The sequence below is a fragment of the Triticum aestivum genome, chromosome 3A (assembly GCF_018294505.1).
Source record: "Triticum aestivum cultivar Chinese Spring chromosome 3A, IWGSC CS RefSeq v2.1, whole genome shotgun sequence".
In the NCBI taxonomy this organism is placed as follows: Eukaryota; Viridiplantae; Streptophyta; class Magnoliopsida; order Poales; family Poaceae; genus Triticum; species Triticum aestivum.
Window position 1 is genome coordinate 645,621,045 of NC_057800.1, and position 23,475 is coordinate 645,644,519.

The 23,475-nt window shown below is 47.9% G+C and overlaps 1 protein-coding gene, 1 non-coding gene and 2 pseudogenes across 2 annotated transcripts; 1 reads left to right on the plus strand and 3 right to left on the minus strand.

The window, feature by feature from the left end:
• Nucleotides 1-6,913: 6,913 nt before the first annotated feature.
• LOC123062866 (pentatricopeptide repeat-containing protein At3g02650, mitochondrial-like) lies at nt 6,914-8,922 on the minus strand (annotated as a pseudogene).
• A 621-nt stretch (nt 8,923-9,543) lies between these two features.
• On the minus strand, nt 9,544-19,508 carry LOC123057074 (50S ribosomal protein L13-like; annotated as a pseudogene).
• Nucleotides 19,509-19,880: 372 nt separating this feature from the next.
• LOC123058901 (ribonuclease 2) lies at nt 19,881-22,990 on the plus strand. Its single transcript, XM_044481572.1, has 9 exons — nt 19,881-20,411; nt 20,519-20,547; nt 20,801-20,877; nt 20,997-21,098; nt 21,244-21,247; nt 21,371-21,462; nt 21,555-21,716; nt 21,792-21,888; nt 22,511-22,990. Exons 1-9 carry the CDS (start codon nt 20,203-20,205, stop codon nt 22,588-22,590), a joined length of 852 nt encoding a protein of 283 aa, XP_044337507.1. The 5' UTR covers nt 19,881-20,202; the 3' UTR covers nt 22,591-22,990.
• LOC123063943 (U2 spliceosomal RNA) lies at nt 21,942-22,138 on the minus strand. The gene has a single exon (XR_006430637.1). It is a non-coding gene; the product is annotated as a U2 spliceosomal RNA (small nuclear RNA).
• Nucleotides 22,991-23,475: the final 485 nt, after the last annotated feature.

Below are 23,475 nucleotides of genomic sequence, written 5' to 3' on the forward strand. Positions count from 1 at the left end.
GTGACCAAATGGTCACGGGGTCGAGCCCCTCGTGCTCAGCGCGTCGCGCACCCCCCCTGGCCTTCCCGTTATGCCCGTAGTCGCCGGGTCGTCTCGCGCCCGAACCACCCCGCCGCCTCCGCCGCTCGCCGGCGCCGTTTCCGGCCGAGTCCGGCCGTGCCACTGCCACCGTTGGGCGCGTCGTCGTCACCCCGTTCGAACGCACCCGCCCGCGCCCCTTTTGGCCGCCGGACGATGAATTCCGGCGAGGTCCGGCGCCCCCTCCGCCGCGGAACGGCCACCGGAGTTCCCCCAACGCCGGCCGCCGACGTGGCCGACCCGGGGCCACCCCTGGGTCACTGACCCGTGGGCCCTAGGGGCCCGGCCGGTCCGTTGACTCGGTCAGCCAGGTTGACTGGGCCGGCCCCTGCCATTGACATGGGGACCCCACCCCCCCAGAACGTTAAGTTAAATAAATATAATTAATAAAAATAAAAATGAATGAAATTAATTAATTAGTTAATTAATTAATTAAGTAAGTAAGTAATTTAATTAATCCTGATTAATTAACCTAATGGCTAATTAACCTAATTAACTACTGTTAATTAAACTAAACTAGGGTAATTAGTTAACAGACAATGACAGTGGGACCCACATATCAGTTTGACTAGGTCAACTGACTAGTTGACTGCTAACATCACCCTGACATAATGCTGATGTCATAATTCCATTTTCGGGTTAAATTAAATAATTAGTTAAATTCTAGAAATTAATAAAATCTTTAGAAAATCATATCTTTTAATCCGTAACTCGGATTAAAATATTTTCAACATGAAAGTTGCTCAGAACGACGAGACGAACTCGGATACGCGGTCCGTTCGTCCGCCACACCCCCCTAACCTATCGAACCCGCAACTTTCCCCCTCCGGCTCCTCTGCCCGAAAACACGAAACACCGGGAATACTTTCCCGGATGATTCCCCCCTTAACCAGTACCACCTCATACCACGTTAGGGCACGCCTAGCATCGCTTCTTGACATGTCATGCATCGATATGCATCTGTTTACTTGGTATTCATTGTTTCTTCCCCCTCTTCTCTCCGGTAGACTACGAGACCGACGCTGCTGCTGCCCAGCTCGACTACGGAGTTGATGACCCCTCTCTCTTGCCAGAGCAACCAGGCAAGCCCCCCCTTTGATCACCAGATATCGCCTATTCTTCTCTATACTGCTTGCATTAGAGTAGTGTAGCATGTTACTGCTTTCCGTTATTCCTATCCTGATGCATAGCATGTCCTTGCTACTACTGTTGTTACCATTACCTGCTATCCTACTGCTTAGTATAGGATGCTAGTGTTCCATCAGTGGCCCTACACTCTTGTCCTCTGCCATGCTATACTACTGGGCCGTGATCACTTCGGGAGGTGATCACGGGCATATACGATATACTTTACACAGTTACATTACCTGTGATACTGTTCGGAGATGGGGGCTGAAGGGGCAGGTGGCTCCATCCCGGTAGAGGTGGGCCTGGGTTCCCGATGGCCCCCGACTGTTACTTGGTGGCGGAGCGACAGGGCAGGTTGAGACCACCTAGGAGACAGGTGGGCCTGGCCCTGTTCGGCGTTCGCGGATATTTAACACGCTTAACGAGATCTTGCTATTTGATCTGAGTTGGCTACGAGCCTATACGCACTAACCATCTACGCGGGAGTAGTTATGGGTATCCCGATGTCGTGGTATCAGCCGAAGCACTTCAGACGTCAGCGACGGAGCGGCGCGCGCCGAATTGGACTGGAACGCCACTAGGCTAGGTCTGCTTTCGGCCGCGTACGCAACGTGCAGGTGTGCTATGGGCGATGGGCCCAGACCCCTGTGCACTTAGGTTTAGACCGGCGTGCTGGCCTCTCTGTTGAGCCTAGGTGGGGCTGCGACGTGTTGATCTTCCGCGGCCGGGCATGACCCAGGAAAGTGTGTCCGGCCAAATGGGATCAAGCGTGCTGGGTAAGTTGGTGCACCCCTGCAGGGAAGTTAATCTATTCGAATAGCCGTGATCTTCGGTAACAGGACGACTTGGAGTTGTACCTTGACCTTATGACAACTAGAACCGGATACTTAATAAAACACACCCTTCCAAGTGCCAGATACAACCGGTGGTCGCTCTCTCTCAGGGATACGAGGAGGGGATCGCCGGGTAGGATTATTGCTAGGTGATGTTACTTGGAGGACTTCAACCTACCCTCTTCTACTTGTTGCAAGACGGAGGTGACCAGAAGCGTAGTCTTTGATAAGACTAGCTATCCCCCTCTTATTCTGGCATTCTGAAGTTCAGTCCACTGATATGGCCCTTTACACATATATCCATGCATATGTAGTGTAGCTCCTTTCTTGCGAGTACTTTGGATGAGTACTCACGGTTGCCTTGTTCCCCCTTTTCCCCCTATCTCTATTCGATTGCTGCAACCAGACGATGGAGCCCAGGAGCCAGACGCCGCCGTCGATGACGACTACTACTCTGGAGGTGCCTACTACTACGTGCAGCCCGCTGACGACGACCAGGAGTAGCTAGGAGGATCCCAGGCAGGAGGCCTGCTCCTCTTTCGATCTGTATCCCAGTTTGTGCTAGCCTTCTTAAGGCAAACTTGTTTAACTTATGTCTGTACTCAGATATTGTTGCTTCCGCTGACTCGTCTATGATCGAGCACTTGTATTCGAGCCCTCGAGGCCCCTGGCGTGTATTATGATGCTTGTATGACTTATTTATGTTTTAGAGTTGTGTTGTGATATCTTCCCGTGAGTCCCTGATCTTGATCGTACACGTTTGCGTGCATGATTAGTGTACGATTGAATCGGGGCGTCATACACTGGAATGAAGAACTGCTGCTGCAATTCTATGCCACACTTCATATTCGCGGCTACAACAGGGATCCGAAGACATGGGTTCTTGAGTGGATGACAGGTGATGTGCATCATGAAGCCAAAGCTCAAGACATCATTGAGCTCACTTCCCTGCCCACTCCAGACGAATTCTATGAGCCTGGTTGTCAGCGTCATCGCGAAGAACTGTAGAGCATCTTCCAGAGGCCTGAACCCAACATGAGCGAGATGCTTAGCATGATGAAGCCATTGCCCCAAGATGTTAAATATCCCAAGGAATTCTTCGTCAAGGACCTTGAGTACCTGCCCCGCACAGTCTACCACATTCTGAGACGTACTCTGTTGCCAATCAAGGGATATACTGCTGAAGCCAAACTTGAGGGAGCCATGAAGACTTTGGTATTCTACATTGTCAATGGCATCAGATTCAACATCCAGGATTTCTTCATCAGACAACCTGCTGCATCTAGGATTGATCTGTTTGGCCTAAAGTTTTATGCTCCATGGGTGATGCGTCTCATTAAGCTTCACTCCATTGTTGACTATCAGCCCTCAACACGCAATCATCTGATATTTCTGCCTGAGGTTGATCTGTCTGTCGAAGCCATCTACCCAGAGCCTGCCAAAACGCCTCTATGTCTTGAAAATGCTGATCATCAAAGCTTCACGCAACCAATGGAGGGGATTCATGTTCCAAATGTTGCAACTCTTGCTTATCCTCTGGCTGGCAATATGCGTGTGCCCCATCGTGTGAATATTGAAGCCACTGAGAGTACAATTGCTCAAAGGTCTCGCAAGCGTTCTCGTGCACTCAATGACCGAGAGCTTCTTGTGGCCTTACATCATAAGCAGGATAAGCATCAGGACTGGCTAAAGCGTCAAATGCAGAGTATCTTGGTGGACGTCAATCACATCAGAAACTTGGCCACCAAGAACTCATTTGTTGCCCATGAAGCCTGTCGGAGGTCCTGGAAGAGTCTCACACTACTATGCCCTGAAGAAGATCTTCGCGAAGATGGCTTCGCTGAGGGTTTCAAATTTGACTCCACTCCTCCTCGCAATGCAAGCTGGCGCCGCACTTCATCCATTGAAGATTCCGAGTATTCATCTTCGGCTGCAACTGTCGTTGCGAGAGTCGTTGATGAAGAAGACGATGCCACTTCACCAACCATGGCTTCACCGTGTCTCGACCCTGCATCAGGCCCTTCTGCTCCATCGAACTCCAACATCGACCCTGCGCCTTCTACTCCTGATGGGAACGAGTAGATGCTCTATGTCTTCAAACCTTTTTGGTCCTTACTAACAAAAGGGGGAGAAGCATATGAGTTGATAGTCTTCAAGCGGGTCCTTATGGGTGGTTGCTATATTTTGCCAAGTGTTTACAACTCTCGTCTTTTGATACATTTGGTTCCTTGGGTTGTAACACTTAAACTTGATGGTCATCTGCTACTTTTACTGCCATTGTGTGATGTGATGATAAATTCCGCATGAATTCATTCCACAGACGTCCATTTTTCATTATGCATGTCATTATCTTCGTTATATCTTTATATGCATGATGAATTGTCTTCATAAGTTGAAAAGGATCTCCACAAACTAAAATCTGACATGTGCATCCACATTCAAAAGCAAACTACCTATATGCACATCTTCAGGGGGGCCTTTTGCCACTTATGAAGACAATGCCTTAATCCTTAAACTTTCACATACTTTTATCCCCGTTGAAAACTTCAACCAGTTTGTCATCAATCACCAAAAAGTGGGAGATTGTAAGTGCATCTAGTGCCACCCCTAGTTGGTTTTGGAGTATTGACAACAAACTTGGTTGAGGGACTAATGTGTTTGTAAGAATTGCAGGATAAAACAAGTAGTAGTCCTTCATTGATTCGGTTTACCTACCAGAGATTACCCCTAAGAATGTGTGAAGACATTGAAGACAATGGTGATCCATGAAGATATTCACAACGAAGATTATGACTCAAGAAGACATTCATGTGAAGACTATGGAGTGCGAAGACATAGTTGTTTTGTAGTTCCTTTTCTTCTTTGTTGAGTCGTAGGAACCACTGTACTGTTAAGTGGGGTCCAAGTGAACAAAGTCAGAGTGACTGAAGTGATGCTCAACCAAATCCTATGTCTTCGAGCGAAGATAGTGAGAGCAAATCTTATCCAGAGCTGGATGAGTCAGCTTTACTTGTAGCCCAAGTCAAGCTGTCGTGTGTGTTTGAAATCTGACCGTTGGACACGTGTCAGTTCATTAGTGACCCAGGGTCATTTCGGATAAATCAGGTCGGGTTGCCTCCTGGCTATAAATAGCCCACCCCCTACACCATAAATTGATGGCTGCTCAGAGTTACTGCACGGCTTTTGTCGTTTGAGAGCAACCCACCTCCGAAGCATTTGAGAGAGAAATCCTTGCAAGGACAAAGCCCTAAACACCCAGAGCCAAAGAGTGTTAGGCATCACTGAAGTCTTTCTGTCTGCGTGATCTGAAGACTTGTTACACTTGAGGACTGTGAATCCTCCAGCCGGTTAGGCGTCGCGTTCTGAGTATCCAAGAGGCATTGTGGATTGCCGGTGAACAAAGTCTGTGAAGTTTTGGAAGTCTACCTTGAAGACTTACCAGAGTGATTAGGCGGGGACTGTGTGTCCTTAGCTCAAGGGGAATAAAGTGAAAACGCAGTCTTTTGAGTTGAATCTCAGCCTCCCTAACCAGACGTACAGTTGTCATAGCAACTGGAAACTGGAACTGGTACAACAAATCATTGTCCTCACCAAGCAACTGGTTCTATCCTTTACCTCTCTTTACTTATAGTTTGTCTTCGTGAAGTCGTTGCCTGGTTGCATGATCTGATTGACTTCATTGTGTGAAGACTGTTGTTATTTGGCTTCATAATATCTTCCATCCTGATCCATACTACGTAGTTGCTGATAGTCTTCGTGCTTTCACTTTATTGCTTACTTGATTATGGCTTGTCTAGTGTAGTCTACCTTCCGCTGCATACCAATAAGTTCATTTCTAATGTTTGTCTTCAAAGCCCCCCGTGTTTTAAAGACTTTCATAAAAATCGCCTATACATCCCCCCTCTAGTCGATAACTAGCAGTTTCATGGAGCAGAAAACTAAATCAACGGGACTATTCTGCCACATACAAGCCATGTGCACAGTGCAGAATCAAAATCTTGACGCAATCACCAATCTCTATTGCTATTGCTATTCACAGGTCTAGCATAGGAGCGACTGCACACACACACAAACTTTCAGAAACTGCCTTGTTTTCAACTGCAAAGCATCTATCTACTCCTGATTAGGCCTGAGCCAGACGACTATTCAAAATTCGATTCGGCTGATATTTCATGTACCACCTACCACTAGCTGCTGGGAATTAAGCTTGCTCTATGTGCAAAAAAAAGTGTGCAATGGTCGCAGTAACCTAAGGTAATGCGGTGATTACACAAAACTGGGCAGGCACTGTTGTGTGTTTTCAACGTGTAGCAGATATAAAGTCAAAACCAAATGAAAAGCTGAATGTCAGACACTAAACTCATCAAATCATGCTCCAAATGGTGCACAAAAGACCCGGTAGATTACTGCGCAGGAGAGTGTTATCAGTGAATAATAAACCATCAAGTGCATTCCCAGAAAATTACTCCATTAGATATACCAGCAGACTAATTGGCAATACATGTCCTTGAAAATCGTATTAGTGAAAGTGTCTTCGCGGAATCAGTTACCAGTGCCAACAAATCTATGAATTGCATAGTAAATATATAGCATCATCATTCCGATGTTTTACACGATAACAACATATAGGCATGCTGTTGTACATCACGCACCAAAGCACCGACAGGTACCTGCTGCTGCACCAACATGATTTTACTGTTACTACTTACCTTTTGATTTGTTAAGCACATTCCGAAAAGAATAAATCATTTTCACTTCGCAAGGCCCCTTGCTTTGGGAATAGGCAAACATCTATACTCCTTTTTCCAAGTCATAACATTGGATCGAAAATTGCGTCGAAATTCTCTTGGTTCTACTTCTAGAGACGCATAAACTCTAGACAAAAATTAATTATGCATCCCTGCTGGTCCGGCATTTACAATACAAACGCAAAATTATTTTAGCATCTAGCAACAAACAAACAAGTACAAAAGATGGTGTTTTTCATAACCTCACCAGAGATGCAGAGACCAAAAGGAGGGTGATTCCCCAAAACTGATTAGTGGCAGTGCCACTCCATGCATATCCTAGAGAAACTATGCTTCTTGACTGTCTTTTGACGCCTCTTCCGTTTCCAACTCCTTGACTGCTGCTATGCGGCTGCGGATAATGCCCTTAAGGCATAATCCACTGCCCTCCATTTCCTCCAGGAGCTTCTCAGCTGTTCTCCAGTCCATAGACTTCAGACACAATGACTAGATGAGTTCGTTATACTCATCCATATTTGGCTGCAACCCGTCCTCCTTCATCTGCTTTAGGCACTCCAGGGCCTTCTCAAACTCCTCCATCTTGCAGTAACCACGGATCAGCATGTGATAAGTAACCCTGCTTGGTTTTGGATGGATCTTCTTAGCTTCGCGAAGTAGAGAATGAGCTTCATCAATCATGCCTCCCTTTGTGTAGCCACTCATGATCACACTGTATGTATAAACATCAGGGCGCAGCCCTCGGCTCTCCATCACTCTTATCAAACCCTTTGCATCCTCCATTTCTCCCTCTTTAGACAATCCTGTGATGACAAAGTTGAACACTGCACTACCAGGAGCTGGGCCAAGATTCACCATCCTCATCAACAGCTTCTTTGCATCCTTCACATTCTTCATCCTGCACAAACTATGTATAACGACAGCAAAGGACTTGCCTGCATGCTTAAGAGACTCTCCTTGGTATTCAACCAGCAGCTCCAGAGCGGTACTGATGGTCTCATCATTCTTCGCCAAAGCACCAACAAGGAAATCCAAGGATGATGTAGGAATCTGAACCTTCTTCTCCTTCGCTGCTAGGTATACTGAATGTGCCTCTGTTACCTTCTTCCCCTAGCAAAAGAAGGTCACAATCTCACCAGTCTTCTTCCCATCAGGGAAGCACCCAGAGCTAATCATCTTCTCGCAAAATCCCCATGCAGAACCAACCATGGACTTCTTTCCAACCGCTTGAATCGCCAGATAATAGCTGTCACTGTCCGGAGTACAGCCAAACTCACTGAACTTGTCAAGCACCTCTAGCGCCGCCTTCGATTTCTCGAGCTTCCAGAATATTGCTAGCACTTTGTTCAGCAGTGGGGTGCTCAATGATCCTGGCACACTTCCCATTTCCTTCACCAAATCCCAGAGCATGTGTGCGTCCATCTCATCAATCTCAGCTGAATCAGCAACCTTGCTCGAGACGATAATTGGCAAGGCTCTTGACATCAGGGTTGTTCTTCCCGGCAGACTTGAACAAGAGGAGTAGTTTTTTACCAGAGCAGTTCTCGGCGGAGAGGAGGATGGCGGCTAGGAGCGGCTCGGTGAAGTCAACGACCATGTCAGTGATGGCGGTGGGGATCTGGTCCTCCGGGGTGGACTCCACGACGGCGCGGACGCGGGCGACCTCCTCATCCCTGGCTTCGGGATCGGCGGTGTCGGAGGAGGCGGTGGAGACGAAGATGTCGTCGGCGTCGCCCGCATCCTCCTCACAGAGTACGGCCAGGTTGTCCTTGTCGGCCTCGGTGGAATCAGCCGATCCGGATATGGCGCCGGGCGGGAAGGCGAAGGGGTCATCCGGGAGGGCCTCCGGGAGGGCCTCCGCAGCGGAGGAGGGGGCGTCCGGTAGGGCCTCCGGAGAGGAGGAGGAGAGGAAGCGGGAGAGAAGGCGTGGTGGCGGGGGTGGGGCTCGGGCCAGGCTCCGAAGTGGATTTGGCTGCGGCGGTGGCGATCTGGGGACGGACGAGCGGAGCAGGAGGAGAGCGCGAGCTCGCGAACGCAACATCGTAGTCGTCGGCGTCGGCGGCGGCGGCGGCGAGGTGCTGTGGTGGTTCTCTTGTGTGGTGGAGACGCGGAGTACGGGAGTTGAGGGAGAGAGGCGGTGAAAGGTTTCGCATTAGGGTTTAAGGCCTTAATGGGCTATTGTTGGGCCACACGTACAATTGATGGCCTTTAAGGCCTTAATGGGCTATTGTTGGGCCACTCGTACTCTTATTTGTGCTAAGTAGTTGAATTTCAGATTCTAAAAAAAAGTAGTTGAATTTCAAGACGTTTCTAAAAAAAAGTTGGATTTCAAGATGCTCTGAAAAAAAAGTTGATTCTGAAGATAGTCTCAAAAAAAGTTGAATCTCAAATTTCTCTTTTAGAAAATGGTTAACCTTGGAAAATGCTGCTAATTTTTCTTTTTCTTAGAAAACATTTTCGTTCACATAATAGCACTCCCTCCAATCCATAATAAGTGTCATGGTTTTAGTTCAAAATCGGAGGGACCTTTTATTCTACAAAATATTACCTTTCTTTTTGACAAAAAAGGGTGAGTTATAGCTCGACCTAATGAATTATCTGCTCCATTCAAGATGGATATTCTACATAATGCGATGAATTTTATTTGCAATACAAGATCCCAGTTACAGGTTTAAGAAAAGAAAATTCAGAATGAGTATGAGCTTTTCTAGGTTCTAGTGCCTCCTCAACTCAACTCAGCAGGCTTCTCAGCAATATGGCTACCTTAACAACGTGATAAGATTGTAGTGCATCATGTCTATGAAATTCAACACGAAAGACTACATGTCAAAGGGATAAGAGGTACATCATCATCCAAAAAATGCATCGGGTAGATCCATTGGCGCAAATCATAGGTCTCTCCATAGTCCACGCACATCTGAAGGTGACATATGCAGCGACCGCAGCTTTTCCATTTTTAGTTGCTTCCCCCTCGGCTTTCTTAGCTTCCCTGTCCTGATCTTTCTTTTGTGTCCTTATCATCGCACGTCTTGCCCGGGGGTGCATCTCACGTACTTTGCGTGGCGGCATGACAAGGTTTGAGAGGCCGGTCATGAAATGGATGCTCGCCTTCAGCAAATATCCTCAGCTTGTGATCCCTATCCCGGAAGAGCAAAACTGGGGATTTTAATGAGAATACCATCATAAAACTAGTACTACATGTTAAATGGTAATTCGAGAAGGGGGCAGAATAGACTACGGCCCATCAGTAATTCAGTATACATGGAATATCAGCCACTTGCAGCTACAGGGAAGAAAAGATGGATGTGAATCTTATGGTATGTTATTGGATTTTGTTCTTTTCTTCCATGAAATTTCACTTGCATCACACAATTTGTTGTGGGGGAGCATGCACATGACAACTTTACGGATCACTTCAGTTGGGTCTTTTGCCATCTGGTCCTTGAGCTTTCTTTCCTTCAGGTGGCCAATATACCTATTGGAAAAATGGCAAAATGCACGTGACAGAAGAAAATTAATAATAATACCAAATAAGGTATACATAAGTATTTCCTAGAATTACTAATCCGCGTGCCAGTAGTAAATTTTGTCAGTCATTTTTCTTCCTGTAACACAAATATCTTTTGCATTAAGAACGATACACGTGTCTCCAGCTTCCACATGAGACGCATAGGTTGGCTTGTCCTTGCCTTAAAGCACAACAGCCATTTGGGATGCCAACCGTCGAAGTACCTATCATATAGACAAAGCAAATTACTGACCATGGACATTGGATGTCGTTGATAACGGGATCACATCATTAGGAGAATGATGTGATGGACAAGACCCAATCCTAAGCCTAGCACAAGATCGTGTAGTTCGTATGCTAAAGCTTTTCTAATGTCAAGTATCATTTCCTTTGACCATGAGATTGTGTAACTCCCGGATACCGTAGGAGTGCTTTGGGTGTACCAAACGTCACAACGTAACTGGGTGGCTATAAAGGTTCACTACAGGTGTCTCCTAAAGTGTCTATTGGGTTGGCACGAATCGAGACTGGGATTTGTCACTCCGTATAAACGGAGAGGTATCCCTGGGCCCACTCGATAGGACATCATCATAATATGCACAATGTGACCAAGGAGTTGATCACGGGATGATGTGTTACCGAACGAGTGAAGAGACTTGCCGGTAACGAGATTGAACAAGGTATCGGGATACCGACGATCGAATCTCGGGCAAGTACTATACCGCTAGACAAAGGGAATTGTATACGGGATTGATTGAATCCTTGGCATCGTGGTTCATCCAATGAGATCATCGTGGAGCATGTGGGAACCAACATGGGTATCCAGATCTCGCTGTTGGTTATTGACCGGAGAGTTGTCTCGGCCATGTCTGCATGACTCCCGAGCCCGTAGGGTCTACACACTTAAGGTTCGATGACGCTAGGGTTATAAGGAAAGTATGTATGCGGTTACCGAATGTTGTTCGGAGTCCCGGATGAGATCCCGGACGTCACGAGGAGTTCCGAAATGGTCAGGAGGTAAAGATTTATATATGGGAAGTCCCGTTTTGGTCACCGGAAAAGTTTCGGGTGCTATTGATAACGTACCGGGACCACCGGGAGGGTCCCGGGGGTCCACCAGGTGGGGCCACCAGCCCTAGAAGGCTGCATGGGCCAAGTGTGGGAGGGGACCAGCCCCAGGTGGGCTGGTGCGCTCCCCCACCAAGGCCCAAGGTGCAAGGGGGAGTGGGAGGGGGCAAACCCTAGGTCCAGATGGGCCTTAAGGCCCACACTAGGTGCGCCCCCTCTCTCCCCTCTTGGCCGCCACCCTAGATGGGTTTTGGGGCTGCCGCCACCCCTAGGAGGGAACCCTAGATGGGGGCGCAGCCCCTCCCCTTCCCCTATGTATACTTGAGGTATTGGGGTTGCAATACACACGAGATCATCCCCCTCTTGGCGCAGCCCTACCTCTCTCCCTCCGCGCTCCTCCACCACCACCACGCCGCCGTGCTGCTGCTGGATGGAGTCTTCCCCAACCTCTCCTTCTCCCCTTGCTGGATCAAGGCGTGGGAGATGTCACCGGGCTGCACGTGTGTTGAACGCGGAGGCGCCGTTGTTCGGCGCTTAGATCGGAATCAACCGCGGTCTGAATCGCTACGAGTATGACTCCTTCATCCGCGTTCTTGCAACGCTTCCGCTTAGCGATCTACAAGGGTATGTAGATGCACTCCCCTTCCCCTCATTGCTAGATTACTCCATAGTTTGATCTTGGTGATGCATAGAAAATTTTAAATTTCTGCTACGATCCCCAACAGTGGCATCATGAGCTAGGTCTATGCGTAGTTTCTATGCACGAGTAGAACACAAGTTGTTGTGGGCATCGATTTTATCAATTTACTTGTCGTTACTAGTCTTATCTTGATTCGGCGGCATCGTGGGATGAAGCGGCCCGGACCGACCTTACACGTACTCTTACGTGAGACTGGTTCCACCGATTGACATGCACTAGTTGCATAAGGTAGCTAGCGGGTGTCTGTCTCTCCCACTTTAGTCGGATCGGATTCGATGAAAAGGGTCCTTATGAAGGGTAAATATAAATTGGCATATCACGTTGTGGTTTTGGCGTAGGTAAGAAACGTTCTTGCTAGAAACCTATAGCACCCACGTAAAAACTTGCAACAACAATTAGAGGACGTCTAACTTGTTTTTGCAGCATGTGCCATGTGATGTAATATGGCCAAAAGGATGTGATGAATGATATATGTGATGTATGAGATTGATCATGTTCTTGTAATAGGAATCACGACTTGCATGTTGATGAGTATGACAACCGGCAGGAGCCATAGGAGTTGTCTTAATTTATTTATGACCCGTGTGTCAACATAAATGTCATGTAATTACTTTACTTTATTGCTAAAGCGTTAGCCATAGTAGTAGAAGTAATAGATGATGAGACAACTTCAAGAAGACACGATGATGGAGATCATGGTGTCATGCCGGTGACAACGATGATCATGGAGCCCCAAAGATGGAGATCATAAGGAGCAAAATGATATTGGCCATATCATGTCACTATTTGATTGCATGTGATGTTTATCATGTTTTACATCTTATTTGCTTAAGAACGATGGTAGCTTAAATAAGATGATCCCTCGCAATAATTTCAAGAATTGTGTTCCCCCTAACTGTGCACCGTTGCGAAGGTTCGTTGTTTCGAAGCACCACGTGATGATCGGGTGTGATAGATTCTAACATTCGAATACAACGGGTGTAAGCCAGATTTACACACGCAATACACTTAGGTTGACTTGACGAGCCTAGCATGTACAGACATGGCCTCGGAACACGGAAGACCGAAAGGTCAAACATGAGTCGTATAGAAGATACGATCAACATGGAGATGTTCACCGATGTTGACTAGTCCGTCTCACGTGATGATCGGACACGGCCTAGTTGACTCGGATCATGTTTCACTTAGATGACTAGAGGGATGTCTATTTGAGTGGGAGTTCATTAAATAATTTGATTAGACGAACTTAATTATCATGAACATAGTATAAATTGTCTTTGCAAATATGTTGTGGATAAATAGCTCACGCTTTAGCTCCCTGTTTTAACACGTTCCTAGAGAAAAGACTAAGTTGAAAGATATTGTAAGCATTGACGCGGACTAGGTCCGTTGCCTGAGGAGTGTCCTCACTACTACACATAAGGCTTATGTCTTTGATGCACCGCTCGGTGTGCCAACCCCTCCAGCATCGTCTGTGGATGTTATGAACATCTGACAGATACGTCCTGATGACTACTTGATAGTTAAGTGCACCATAATTTACGGCTTAGAATCGGGATTCCAATGACGTTTTGAACGCCATAGAACATATGAGATGTTCCAAGAGCTGAAATTGGGATTTAAGGCTCATGCCCGTATTGAGAGGTATGAGACCTCTGACAAGTTCTTTGCCTACAAGATGGAGGAGAATAGCTCAGCTAGTGAGCATGTGCTCAGAATGTCTGGGTGCTACAATCACTTAAATCAAGTGGGAGTTAAACTTCCAGATAAGATAGTGATTGGTAGAGTTCTCTAGCCACTATCACTAAGCTACTAGATCTTCGTGATGAACTATGACATGCAAGGGATGGAGTTGATCCCGGAGCTGTTCGCGGTGCTTAAGACCGCAAAAGGTAGAAATCAAGAAGGAGCATCAAGTGTTGATGGTTTAACAAGACCACTGGTTTCAAGAAGGGCAAGGGCTAGAAGGGAAACTTCATGGATGGCAAACCAGTTGCCGCTCTAGTGAAAGAACCCAAGATTGAACCCAAACCCAAGACTAAGTGCTTCTATTGTAAGGGGAACGGTCACTGGTAGCAGAATTACCCCAAATGCATGGTAGATAAGGAGGCTGGCAACTTCAATGAAGTATATACGTGTTATTAATGTGTACCTCACTAGTACTCCTGGTAGCACCTGGGTATTGGATACCGGTTCAGTTGCTATTATTGGTGACTTGAAACAAAAGCTACGGACTAAACGGAGACTGGCTAAGGGCGAGGTGACGATGTGTGATGGAAGAGATCACCATCGCACGCTCCATCTTCCTTCGGGGTTAGTATTGAACCTAGATAAATGTTATCAGGTGTCTACGTTGAGCATGAATATGATTAGATCATGTTCATTGCAATACGGTCATTCATTTAAGTTAGAGAATAATGGCTATTCTGTTTACATGAATGATACCTTTCATGGTCATGCACCCTATGTGAATGGTTTATTGAATCTCGGTCGTGGTAATACACATGTTCACGCCAAAAGATGTAGAGTTAATAATGATAGTACCACTTTCTTGTGGCACTGCCGCTTAGGTCATATTGGCGTAAGATGCATGAAGAAACTCCATGTCGATGGATGTTTGGAGTCACTTGATTTTGAATCACTTGACATATGTGAGCCATGCCTCATGGGCAGGATGACTAAGACCCCGTTTTCAGGTACAATGAAACGGGCAAGTGACTTGTTGGAAATCATACATGCTGATGCGTGTGATCCAATGAGAATTGAAGCGTGCGGTGGATATCGCTATTTTCTCATCTTCACTGACGATTTGAGTAGATATAGGTATATTTACTTAATGAAGCACAAGTCTGAAACGTTTGAAAAGTTCAAGCGATTTCAGAGTGAAGTTAAGAACCATCATAACAAGAAGATCAAATTCCTACGATCTGATCGATGAGAATTTCTGAGTTATGAGTTTGGCAATCACTTAAGACATTGTGGAATTGTTTCACAGCTGAAGCCACCTGGAACACCACAGGGTAATGGTGTGTCCGGACGTCATAATCGAACCTTATGAGATATGGTGCGATCTATGATGTCTCTTACCGATCTACCGCTATTATTTTGAGGTTATGCATTAGAGACAGCTGCATTCACTTTAGATAGGACACCATATAAGTCCGTTGAGACGACGCCGTATGAACATTGGTTTGGCAAGAAACCAAAGTTGTCGTTTCTTAATGTTTGGGGTTGCGATGCTCAAGGCTTCAGCCGGAGAAGCTCGAACCCAAAGCGGACAAACACATTTTCATAGGATACCCAAAGGTGACAGTTGGGTATACCTTCTATCTCAGATCCGAGGGCAAATTGTTTGTCGCTAAGAACGGGTCCTTTCTCGAGAAGGAGTTTCTCTCGAAAGAATTGAGTGGGAGGAAGATAGAATTTGATGAGGTTGTCGAACCTTTATTTCAACCAGAGAGTGATGCAACACAGAAAGATGTTTTCTGTGGCGCCTACGTTTGTTGAAGAGGAAGTTAATGATAGTGATCATGAAGCTTCGGATCAAGTTGCTATCGAACCTCGTAGGTCGACAAGGATATGTACTACTCCTGAGTGGTACGGTAATCTTGTCTTAGATATCATATTGTTGGACAATAATGAACCTACGAGCTACGGAGAAGCGATGGTGGGCCCGTATTCCGACAAATGGTTAGAAGCCACGAAATCCGAGATAGGATCCATGTATCAGAATAAAGTATGGACTTTGGTGGACTTGCCCGATGATTGGCAAGCCATTAAGATAAATGGATCTTTAAGAAGAAGACGGATGTGGACGGTAATGTTACCATCTATGAAGCTCGACTTGTGGCAAAGAGTCTTTTCACAAGTTCAAGGAGTTGACTACGATGAGATTTTCTCACCCGTAGCGATGTTTAAGTCCGTCGGAATCATGTTAGCATCATCTGTATTTTTCGATTATGAAATCTGACAGATGGATGTCAAAACAAGTTTTCTTACCAGTTTTCGTAAGAAAAAGTTGTATGTGATACAATAAAAGGTTTTGTCGATCCTAAGGATGCTAAAAGGTATGCTGGCTCCATCAATCCTTCTATGGACTAGAGCAAGCATCTCGGAGTCGGAATATATGCTTTGATGGAGTGATCAAAGCTTTTAGGTTTATACAATGTTTGCTAGAAACTCGTATTTACAAGAAAGTGAGTGGGAGCGCTACAACATTTCTGATAAGTATATGTGGATGACATATTGTTGATTCGAAATAATGTAGAATTTCTGGAAAGCATAAATGGTTGTTTGAAGAGTGATTTTCAAAGGAAGACCTGGATAAAACTGCGTACATATTGGGCATCAAGATCTATAGAGATAGATCAAGATGCATGATGATACTTTCAAAGAACACACACCTTGACATGTTTTTGAAGGAGTTCAAAATAGATCAGTCAAAGAAGGAGTTCTTACCTGAGTTGTAAGGTGTGAAGTTGAGTAAGACTCAAAGCTTAACCATGACAGAAGAAAGAGGAAGGACGAAGGTCGTCCCCTATGCTTTTGTCATAGGCTCTATACGGTATGCCATGCTGAGTACCGCACCTGATGTGTGCCTTGACACATGTCTGGCAAGAGGGTACAAAGGTGATCTAGGAGTGGATCACCAGATAGCGGTCAAAATTATCCTTAGAGGAATAAGGAAATGTTTCTCGGTTATGGAGGTGATAAAGATTTCGACGTAAAGAGTTACGTCGATGCAAGCTTAACACCTATCCGGATAGCTCTGAGTAGAGATACCAGATACGTATAATGGAGCAACAATTTGGAATAGCTCCAAGTGGAACGTGGTAGCAGCATCTACGATATGACATAAAGTTTTGCGAAATACATAGGGATCTGAATATTGCAGACCCGTTGACTACAACCTCTCTCACAAGCATAACATGATCAAACCCAGAACTCATTGAGTGTTAATCACATAGTGATGTGAACTAGATTATTGAGTCTAGTAAACTCTTTGGATGTTGGTCACATGGCGATGTGACCTGTGAGTGTTAATCACATGGCGATGTGAACTAGATTATTGACTCTAGTGCAAGTGGGAGACTGTTGGAAATATGCCCTAGAGGCAATAATAAATTAGTTATTATTATATTTCATTGTTCATGATAATCGTTTATTATCCATGCTAGAATTGTATTGATAGGAAACTCAGATACATGTGTGGATACATAGACAACACCATGTCCCTAGTAAGCCTCTAGTTGACTAGCTCGTTGATCAATAGATGGTTACGGTTTCCTGACCATGGACATTGGATGTCGTTGATAACGGGATCACATCATTAGGAGAATGATGTGATGGACAAGACCCAATCCTAAGCCTAGCACAAGATCGTGTAGTTCGTATGCTAAAGCTTTTCTAATGTCAAGTATCATTTCCTTAGACCATGAGATTGTGCAACTCCCGGATACCGTAGGAGTGCTTTGGGTGTACCAAACGTCACAACGTAACTGGGTGGCTATAAAGGTGCACTAAGGGTGTCTCCGAAAGTGTTTGTTGGGTTGGCACGAATCGAGACTGGGATTTGTCACTCCATGTAAACGAAGAGGTATCCCTGGGCCCACTCGGTAGGACATCATCATAATGTGCATAATGTGACCAAGGAGTTGATCACGGGATGATGTGTTACGGAACGAGTAAAGAGACTTGCCGGTAACGAGATTGAACAAGGTATCGGGGTACCGACGATCGAATCTCAGGCAAGTACTATACCGCTAGACAAAGGGAATTGTATATGGGATTGATTGAATCCTTGACATCGTGGTTCATCCGATGAGATCATCATGGAGCATGTGGGAACCAACATGGGTATCCAGATCCCGCTGTTGGTTATTGACCGGAGAGTTGTCTCGGCCATGTCTGCATGACTCCCGAGCCCATAGGGTCTACACACTTAAGGTTCGATGACGCTAGGGTTATAAGGAAAGTATGTATGCGGTTACCGAATGTTGTTCGGAGTCCCGGATGAGATCCTGGACGTCACGAGGAGTTCCGGAATGGTCAGGAGGTAAAGATTTATATATGAAAAGTCCCGTTTTGGTCACTGGAAAAGTTTCGGGTGCTATCGGTAACGTACCGGGACCACCGAGAAGGTCCCGGGGGTCCACCAGGTGGGGCCACCAGCCCTAGAAGGCTGCGTGGGCCAAGTGTGGGAGGGGACCAGCCCCAGGTGGGCTGGTGCGCCCCCCACCAAGGCCCAAGGCGCAAGGGGGAGTGGGAGGGGGCAAACCCTAGGTCCAGATGGGCCTTAAGGCCCACCCTAGGTGCGCCCCCCTCTCTCCCCTCTTGGCCGCCACCCTAGATGGGTTTTGGGGCTGCCGCCACCCCTAGGGAGGGAACCCTAGATGGGGGCGCAACCCCTCCCCTTCCCCTATGTATACTTGAGGTATTGGGGTTGCAATACACAGGAGATCATCCCCCTCTTGGCGCAGCCCTACCTCTCTCCCTCCTCGTCTCTCGTAGTGCTTGGCGAAGCCCTGTTGGAGTTCCGCGCTCCTCCACCACCACCACGCCGTCGTGCTACTGGTGGATGGAGTCTTCCCCAACCTCTCCTTCTCCCCTTGCTGGATCAAGGCGTGGGAGACGTCACCGGGCTACACGTGTGTTGAACGCGGAGGCGCCGTTGTTCGGCGCTTAGATCGGAATCAACCGCGATCTGAATCGCTGCGAGTACGACTCCTTCATCCGCGTTCTTGCAACGCTTCCGCTTAGCGATCTACAAGGGTATGTAGATGCACTCCCCTTCCCCTCGTTGCTAGATTACTCCATAGATTGATCTTGGTGATGCGTAGAAAATTTTAAATTTCTGCTACGATCCCCAACACTCATCACCCTCACCGCTTGATGGCTCTGGAAGCATCAGAACGGCTGCATCTTCGACGGTGATCAACTTTCGGTCACTCGGCTCTCCCCCATCATCAAAGACGAGGCGCGCCTTTGGGCGAAAGCTGGCGTCACCGGAACACAAAACATCATCCCGAAGAGTTAGCTCCATTGGTCTCAGGGATGAGCAACCCCATCCGTTTGCTCTACACTCTTTACCATGCCTTCATGTCTACATGGCTTAATTGAGTGTATGTAATCTCATGATGTATAACTCTTCTGTCTATCAATGAAAAAATACGCAACCTTTGTGTATTCGTGAAAAAAACGATGTCATATCCTCTATGCGATTTTGCCATGGCAACTGATAAACAAATTATACATGGTGGCCAATATTAAGAGGGCCCTGAGTCTTAACTTCGCTCAGGCCCCCCGAAATCTCAGGACTGGTCTTGCGACCTTGCCAGCGGCATGCTACCGGCGGTGGTTGCCGGTGTGGTTGCCCGGAGGAGGTTTTTGGTGCCCAACTTCTTCCTTGGTGCGGGCGGCGGTGCAGGGGTCGTTTCCGACAGTGTCATGTTAAGGGTCTTGGCTCTTCATCCCGTCCGAAATCGAGGGCATCGGTGGTGGCTGTGGCGAGAATGGGCGGCAACACCGGGAAGTGGTTGCCACGGAGACGGGAATAGAGGAGGACAAAACTTTTGCTCTGGGAGGCACGGTGTGAGTATATTTTGGAGAGTTGGGCTCACTTTTACGGTCGAGGAATAAAAGTTATCCTCCTCTAACCGTTTGAGGGATCGATTAGGTGCGGTTAGCTGCTTAGTTTCCTCCTCTAAAGGCTTTTATGCGTCGGTTAGAGATGCTCTAGAGTACCCTCGAACTGAAAGAGGGGAAAGGAGATCAAGCCGTGTGACTTCCGGTTCCGGCTGCTCCATTGGTATACCTTTGTCAACAGAATGCACGTAAGTTTCTGGCCGTCGTAGAAACTTTGCACCCTCCATCTCCATGGAAGCAAAGCGTACGCTGCAGAGAGAAGAAAACCCAAAGACGAGGGGAGAGTGTTACTCCCAACGACGTCAAGCTAAATAAGCAAAGTCGACCAATCATACATGCCTGTCATGTCCCCCAAGCCACTCCAAAGAAGGCGCCATAAATTGCAGCGGATCACATGGGGAGACCAGGCAGCTAATGGTGGTGGGTAGCACGTAGATTATTATTAGACACGGTCGATCGAGTCATCGAGCCAAGAAGACTCTTGTGCTGCGGATAGCAATGGACGGGACGAGGCGCGGGAGGCGGCTCCTCGTGTCGCTCTGCTTCCTCTGCCTGGCCGTGCTGCTCCCCGGCGCGCTGCTGGCGTCGCCGGCGGCCGGGAGGAAGCGGCGGCAGGCCGGGTTCGACCACTACGTGCTGGCCCTGCAGTGGCCCGGCACCGTCTGCCGCCAGACCAACCACTGCTGCAGCTCCAACGGCTGCTGCCGGTACGGTGCCCCCAACTCGCTTCCCTTCCTCCCTTGCTCACGCATTGTTGTCCCCTCCCTGAGAATTTCCTCTCATCCGGCTTTCTCCCTTTGCGTGCGCTCTGCAGATCAAACCCTCTCAACTGGTTCACGATCCGTAAGTACACCAACCCTTCGTTTAATTTTCAGATGCTAGTGAAAATGCAGCCATCAATCTGTCTCCGTATTCAGATGCTAGTGAATTTTGTTTGCTGTTCAGAAACAAAATTCAGAATCGGTCACAAGATCATAGACAATATCCAGTTTCATCTTTCTTTGTTGCGGACATAACAGAATTTCACAAAATTCAGAATCAGTCACAAGATCATAGACAATACCGATTTCATCTTTCTTTGTTGCGGACATAACAGATGGGCTGTGGCCGCAGTACAGCTACGGTGGGTGGCCGTCGTGCTGCAGGCCAACCACCACGTTCAACATGAACAAGGTACAGTACGCGTGAGGAGCCCTCGATTCAGTCAGAGTCTCGTGAGAACGGCACATGCCGGGCTCATTTCTCCAGAGATGCAACTAAATTAAGTCAATGTGCTTGGCCGGCGCGTGCAGATCGCGATGCTGAGGCCGATCCTGGAGAAGTACTGGCCGTCGCTCTACTGCGGCGACACCTCCACCTGCTTCGGCGGGAGAGGCCCCTTCTGGGCCCACGAGGTACTGCTAGCAGTTCAGTTCACCGGCGACTTAGCATATTATTGAGGAGAAACAGACAGCACTGTGGCTCACTCACTCACGGGCTCATTTTGTTTCTGTCGTGCATGTGCTGATGTTTCTTTGGCTGGACCGTCTTCTTCATCAGTGGGGTATGCATGCGCTCTCTGAATCTACTTACCAGCAGAAGAGATGCATACGCTTTGTGCTCTTCTTGACCCGTGGTATCTGACACTCGAGGGACTCACCCTCTGTTCTGTTGGTGCGTGTTGCAGCGACTCATGGAACGTGTGGCTACCCGGAGATACAGGACGAGTACGACTACTTCTCCACGGCGCTCTACCTCTACAGCAAGTACAACGTCACGGTAATGACCCCACGTTCGTAGCAGCACAGGTCGCCGTGGCTGTGAATGGTTCTGCACGGCGTTAACGCGCACGCTTCTCAATCTGCGCGCAGAAAGCTCTGCGGAAAGCGCAGATCTACCCGCGGAACGGCCGCAAGTACGCGGTGGCGCACATCGTGGACGCCATTGACCACGCCTTCGGCCGGCTGCCGCACCTCGTCTGCAAGAACGGCTCCGTGCAGGAGCTCAGGCTCTGCTTCCACAAGGACTACCAGGTACGATAACACACACATGGGATCCCTTCTCGGCAAAGAAGAAAACGCAACTCAGCCAATATTTATCTGTCGCAGCCCCGGGATTGCGGGTCGGAGGACGACGAGGCGTCGTCCTACAGCAGGAGAAGCCATTGCCCTCGCTACGTCACCCTCCCATCCTACAAACAGTCTGGTACGAATTACTGCCCCAAGATTAGCTGCTTCAAAATTTTCAAACTGATTTGGTTGGGGTGCGCCACGCCTGGACAGTAGTGCAACGTCCAGGGAACACATGAGGGCCCCAGTGGCAAGCCACTGTGATGGACCCTCCCCCATAAAAAATAAATTTAATATCGTTGTGGGCACATGGCCCACATATCAGATATTAAACTGATAAGAACAGATACTACACTTGATCTTAGCCAAAAGGCCGAGAAAGGTATGAGTTGTAGCAGCTGCCCTGCCCCTCTATTTGATGCCTCCTCGCCCTCCCGTGCGCTCCTCGCTGGGCGAGGTGGGACTAAACGAAACGAGTTGCTACCTCCTCATGGCTGCGTACTCCCGAACCAGCCTCTTGTATGGGCCTCGTACAGGAGGGCCTTGTCCGGAGTGTAATGGACCTGAGTTACTCCTCCTGGCCCATCATCATCCAAGCAGTTCTCATATACGAGGCCCAGTTATTGTGTCCTAAAAATAATTTATTTTGCCCTTTTCTTTTAAAAAAAGTTATTTTGCCCTTTTGTGCTGTACAAATTTATTGCTGCAGGTATGAATTCTACTGTTCTCAAAAATGGTTTGCCGTTTTGCGATCGCAGCGTCGGGGAACGCCACGGAGGGCCGCCTGCGGAACCCAGCGGAGAATCAGCCGCGCGTACACGGGCAGAGCTACCTATAACTGACCGTCACGGCCGGGCGCTGTCGGACTGCTCCATCGAAGTGTGTCCTGAAGCCTGAGGATGCACGCAAGGCCGAGGCGATGCACGGTGCGACGGACGCCGCCGTCGATCGGCCGGGAAACTCCCGGCCAGAGGCAGGGCAGTCGTCGGTTCATGCCGCTGCGATTGATTAATTCTTCTGCGCGTTCGCTTGCAGGGTGTGTGTAGGCTCTGTTCTGCACAAAGAATTGACGTTGCAACCGTGTATGTACATGATATTGGGCATCAAGGAATATTGTGGGTTAGGATCAAGGTATTGAACATATAAAGGATAAGCTAGTGCGCCCAACTAGCGGCACCAGCCACGTCTCCTTTTAGGCCAACTCCACCGCACGATCCTAAATCTATACCCATTTTGTCCGGATTTTGTCCATATAGGGTAGAAATAGAGAGAACAAACGGCGGACAGAGGCCGCACAAACTCGCTGCACGCAGTGCTACTACCCCATTTTCATCTCATACGTCGTGGTCGTGGATGCACATGGTGGGCCGGGTACAGAAAAGGAGAGAGTGACATGTGGGGTCGAGGCGGACACAGGCGAACAACGAGGACGCAAAGGCGTCCGCTTTCTGTCCGCTTTGGCCCCAAACCGAGAGCAACTTTGGTTTAGAAATGGGGCAAAAGCGGACACGGGCCGGACAAAACGTCCATATGCTCTCATGTATTAGATCGTTTGATTTGTTCATTTTACCTCAAACGGACACAAACGAATCATTTGGAGTAGAAATGGGTCACGCGATGGAGTTGGCCGTATTCGCGAGAACGGAAACGCGAGCGAGAGAAGGGAGCGAGCGAAGGGAATCCACGTGCGCGAGCGAGCGTCCCCCTCCTTCCAAACGAGCCC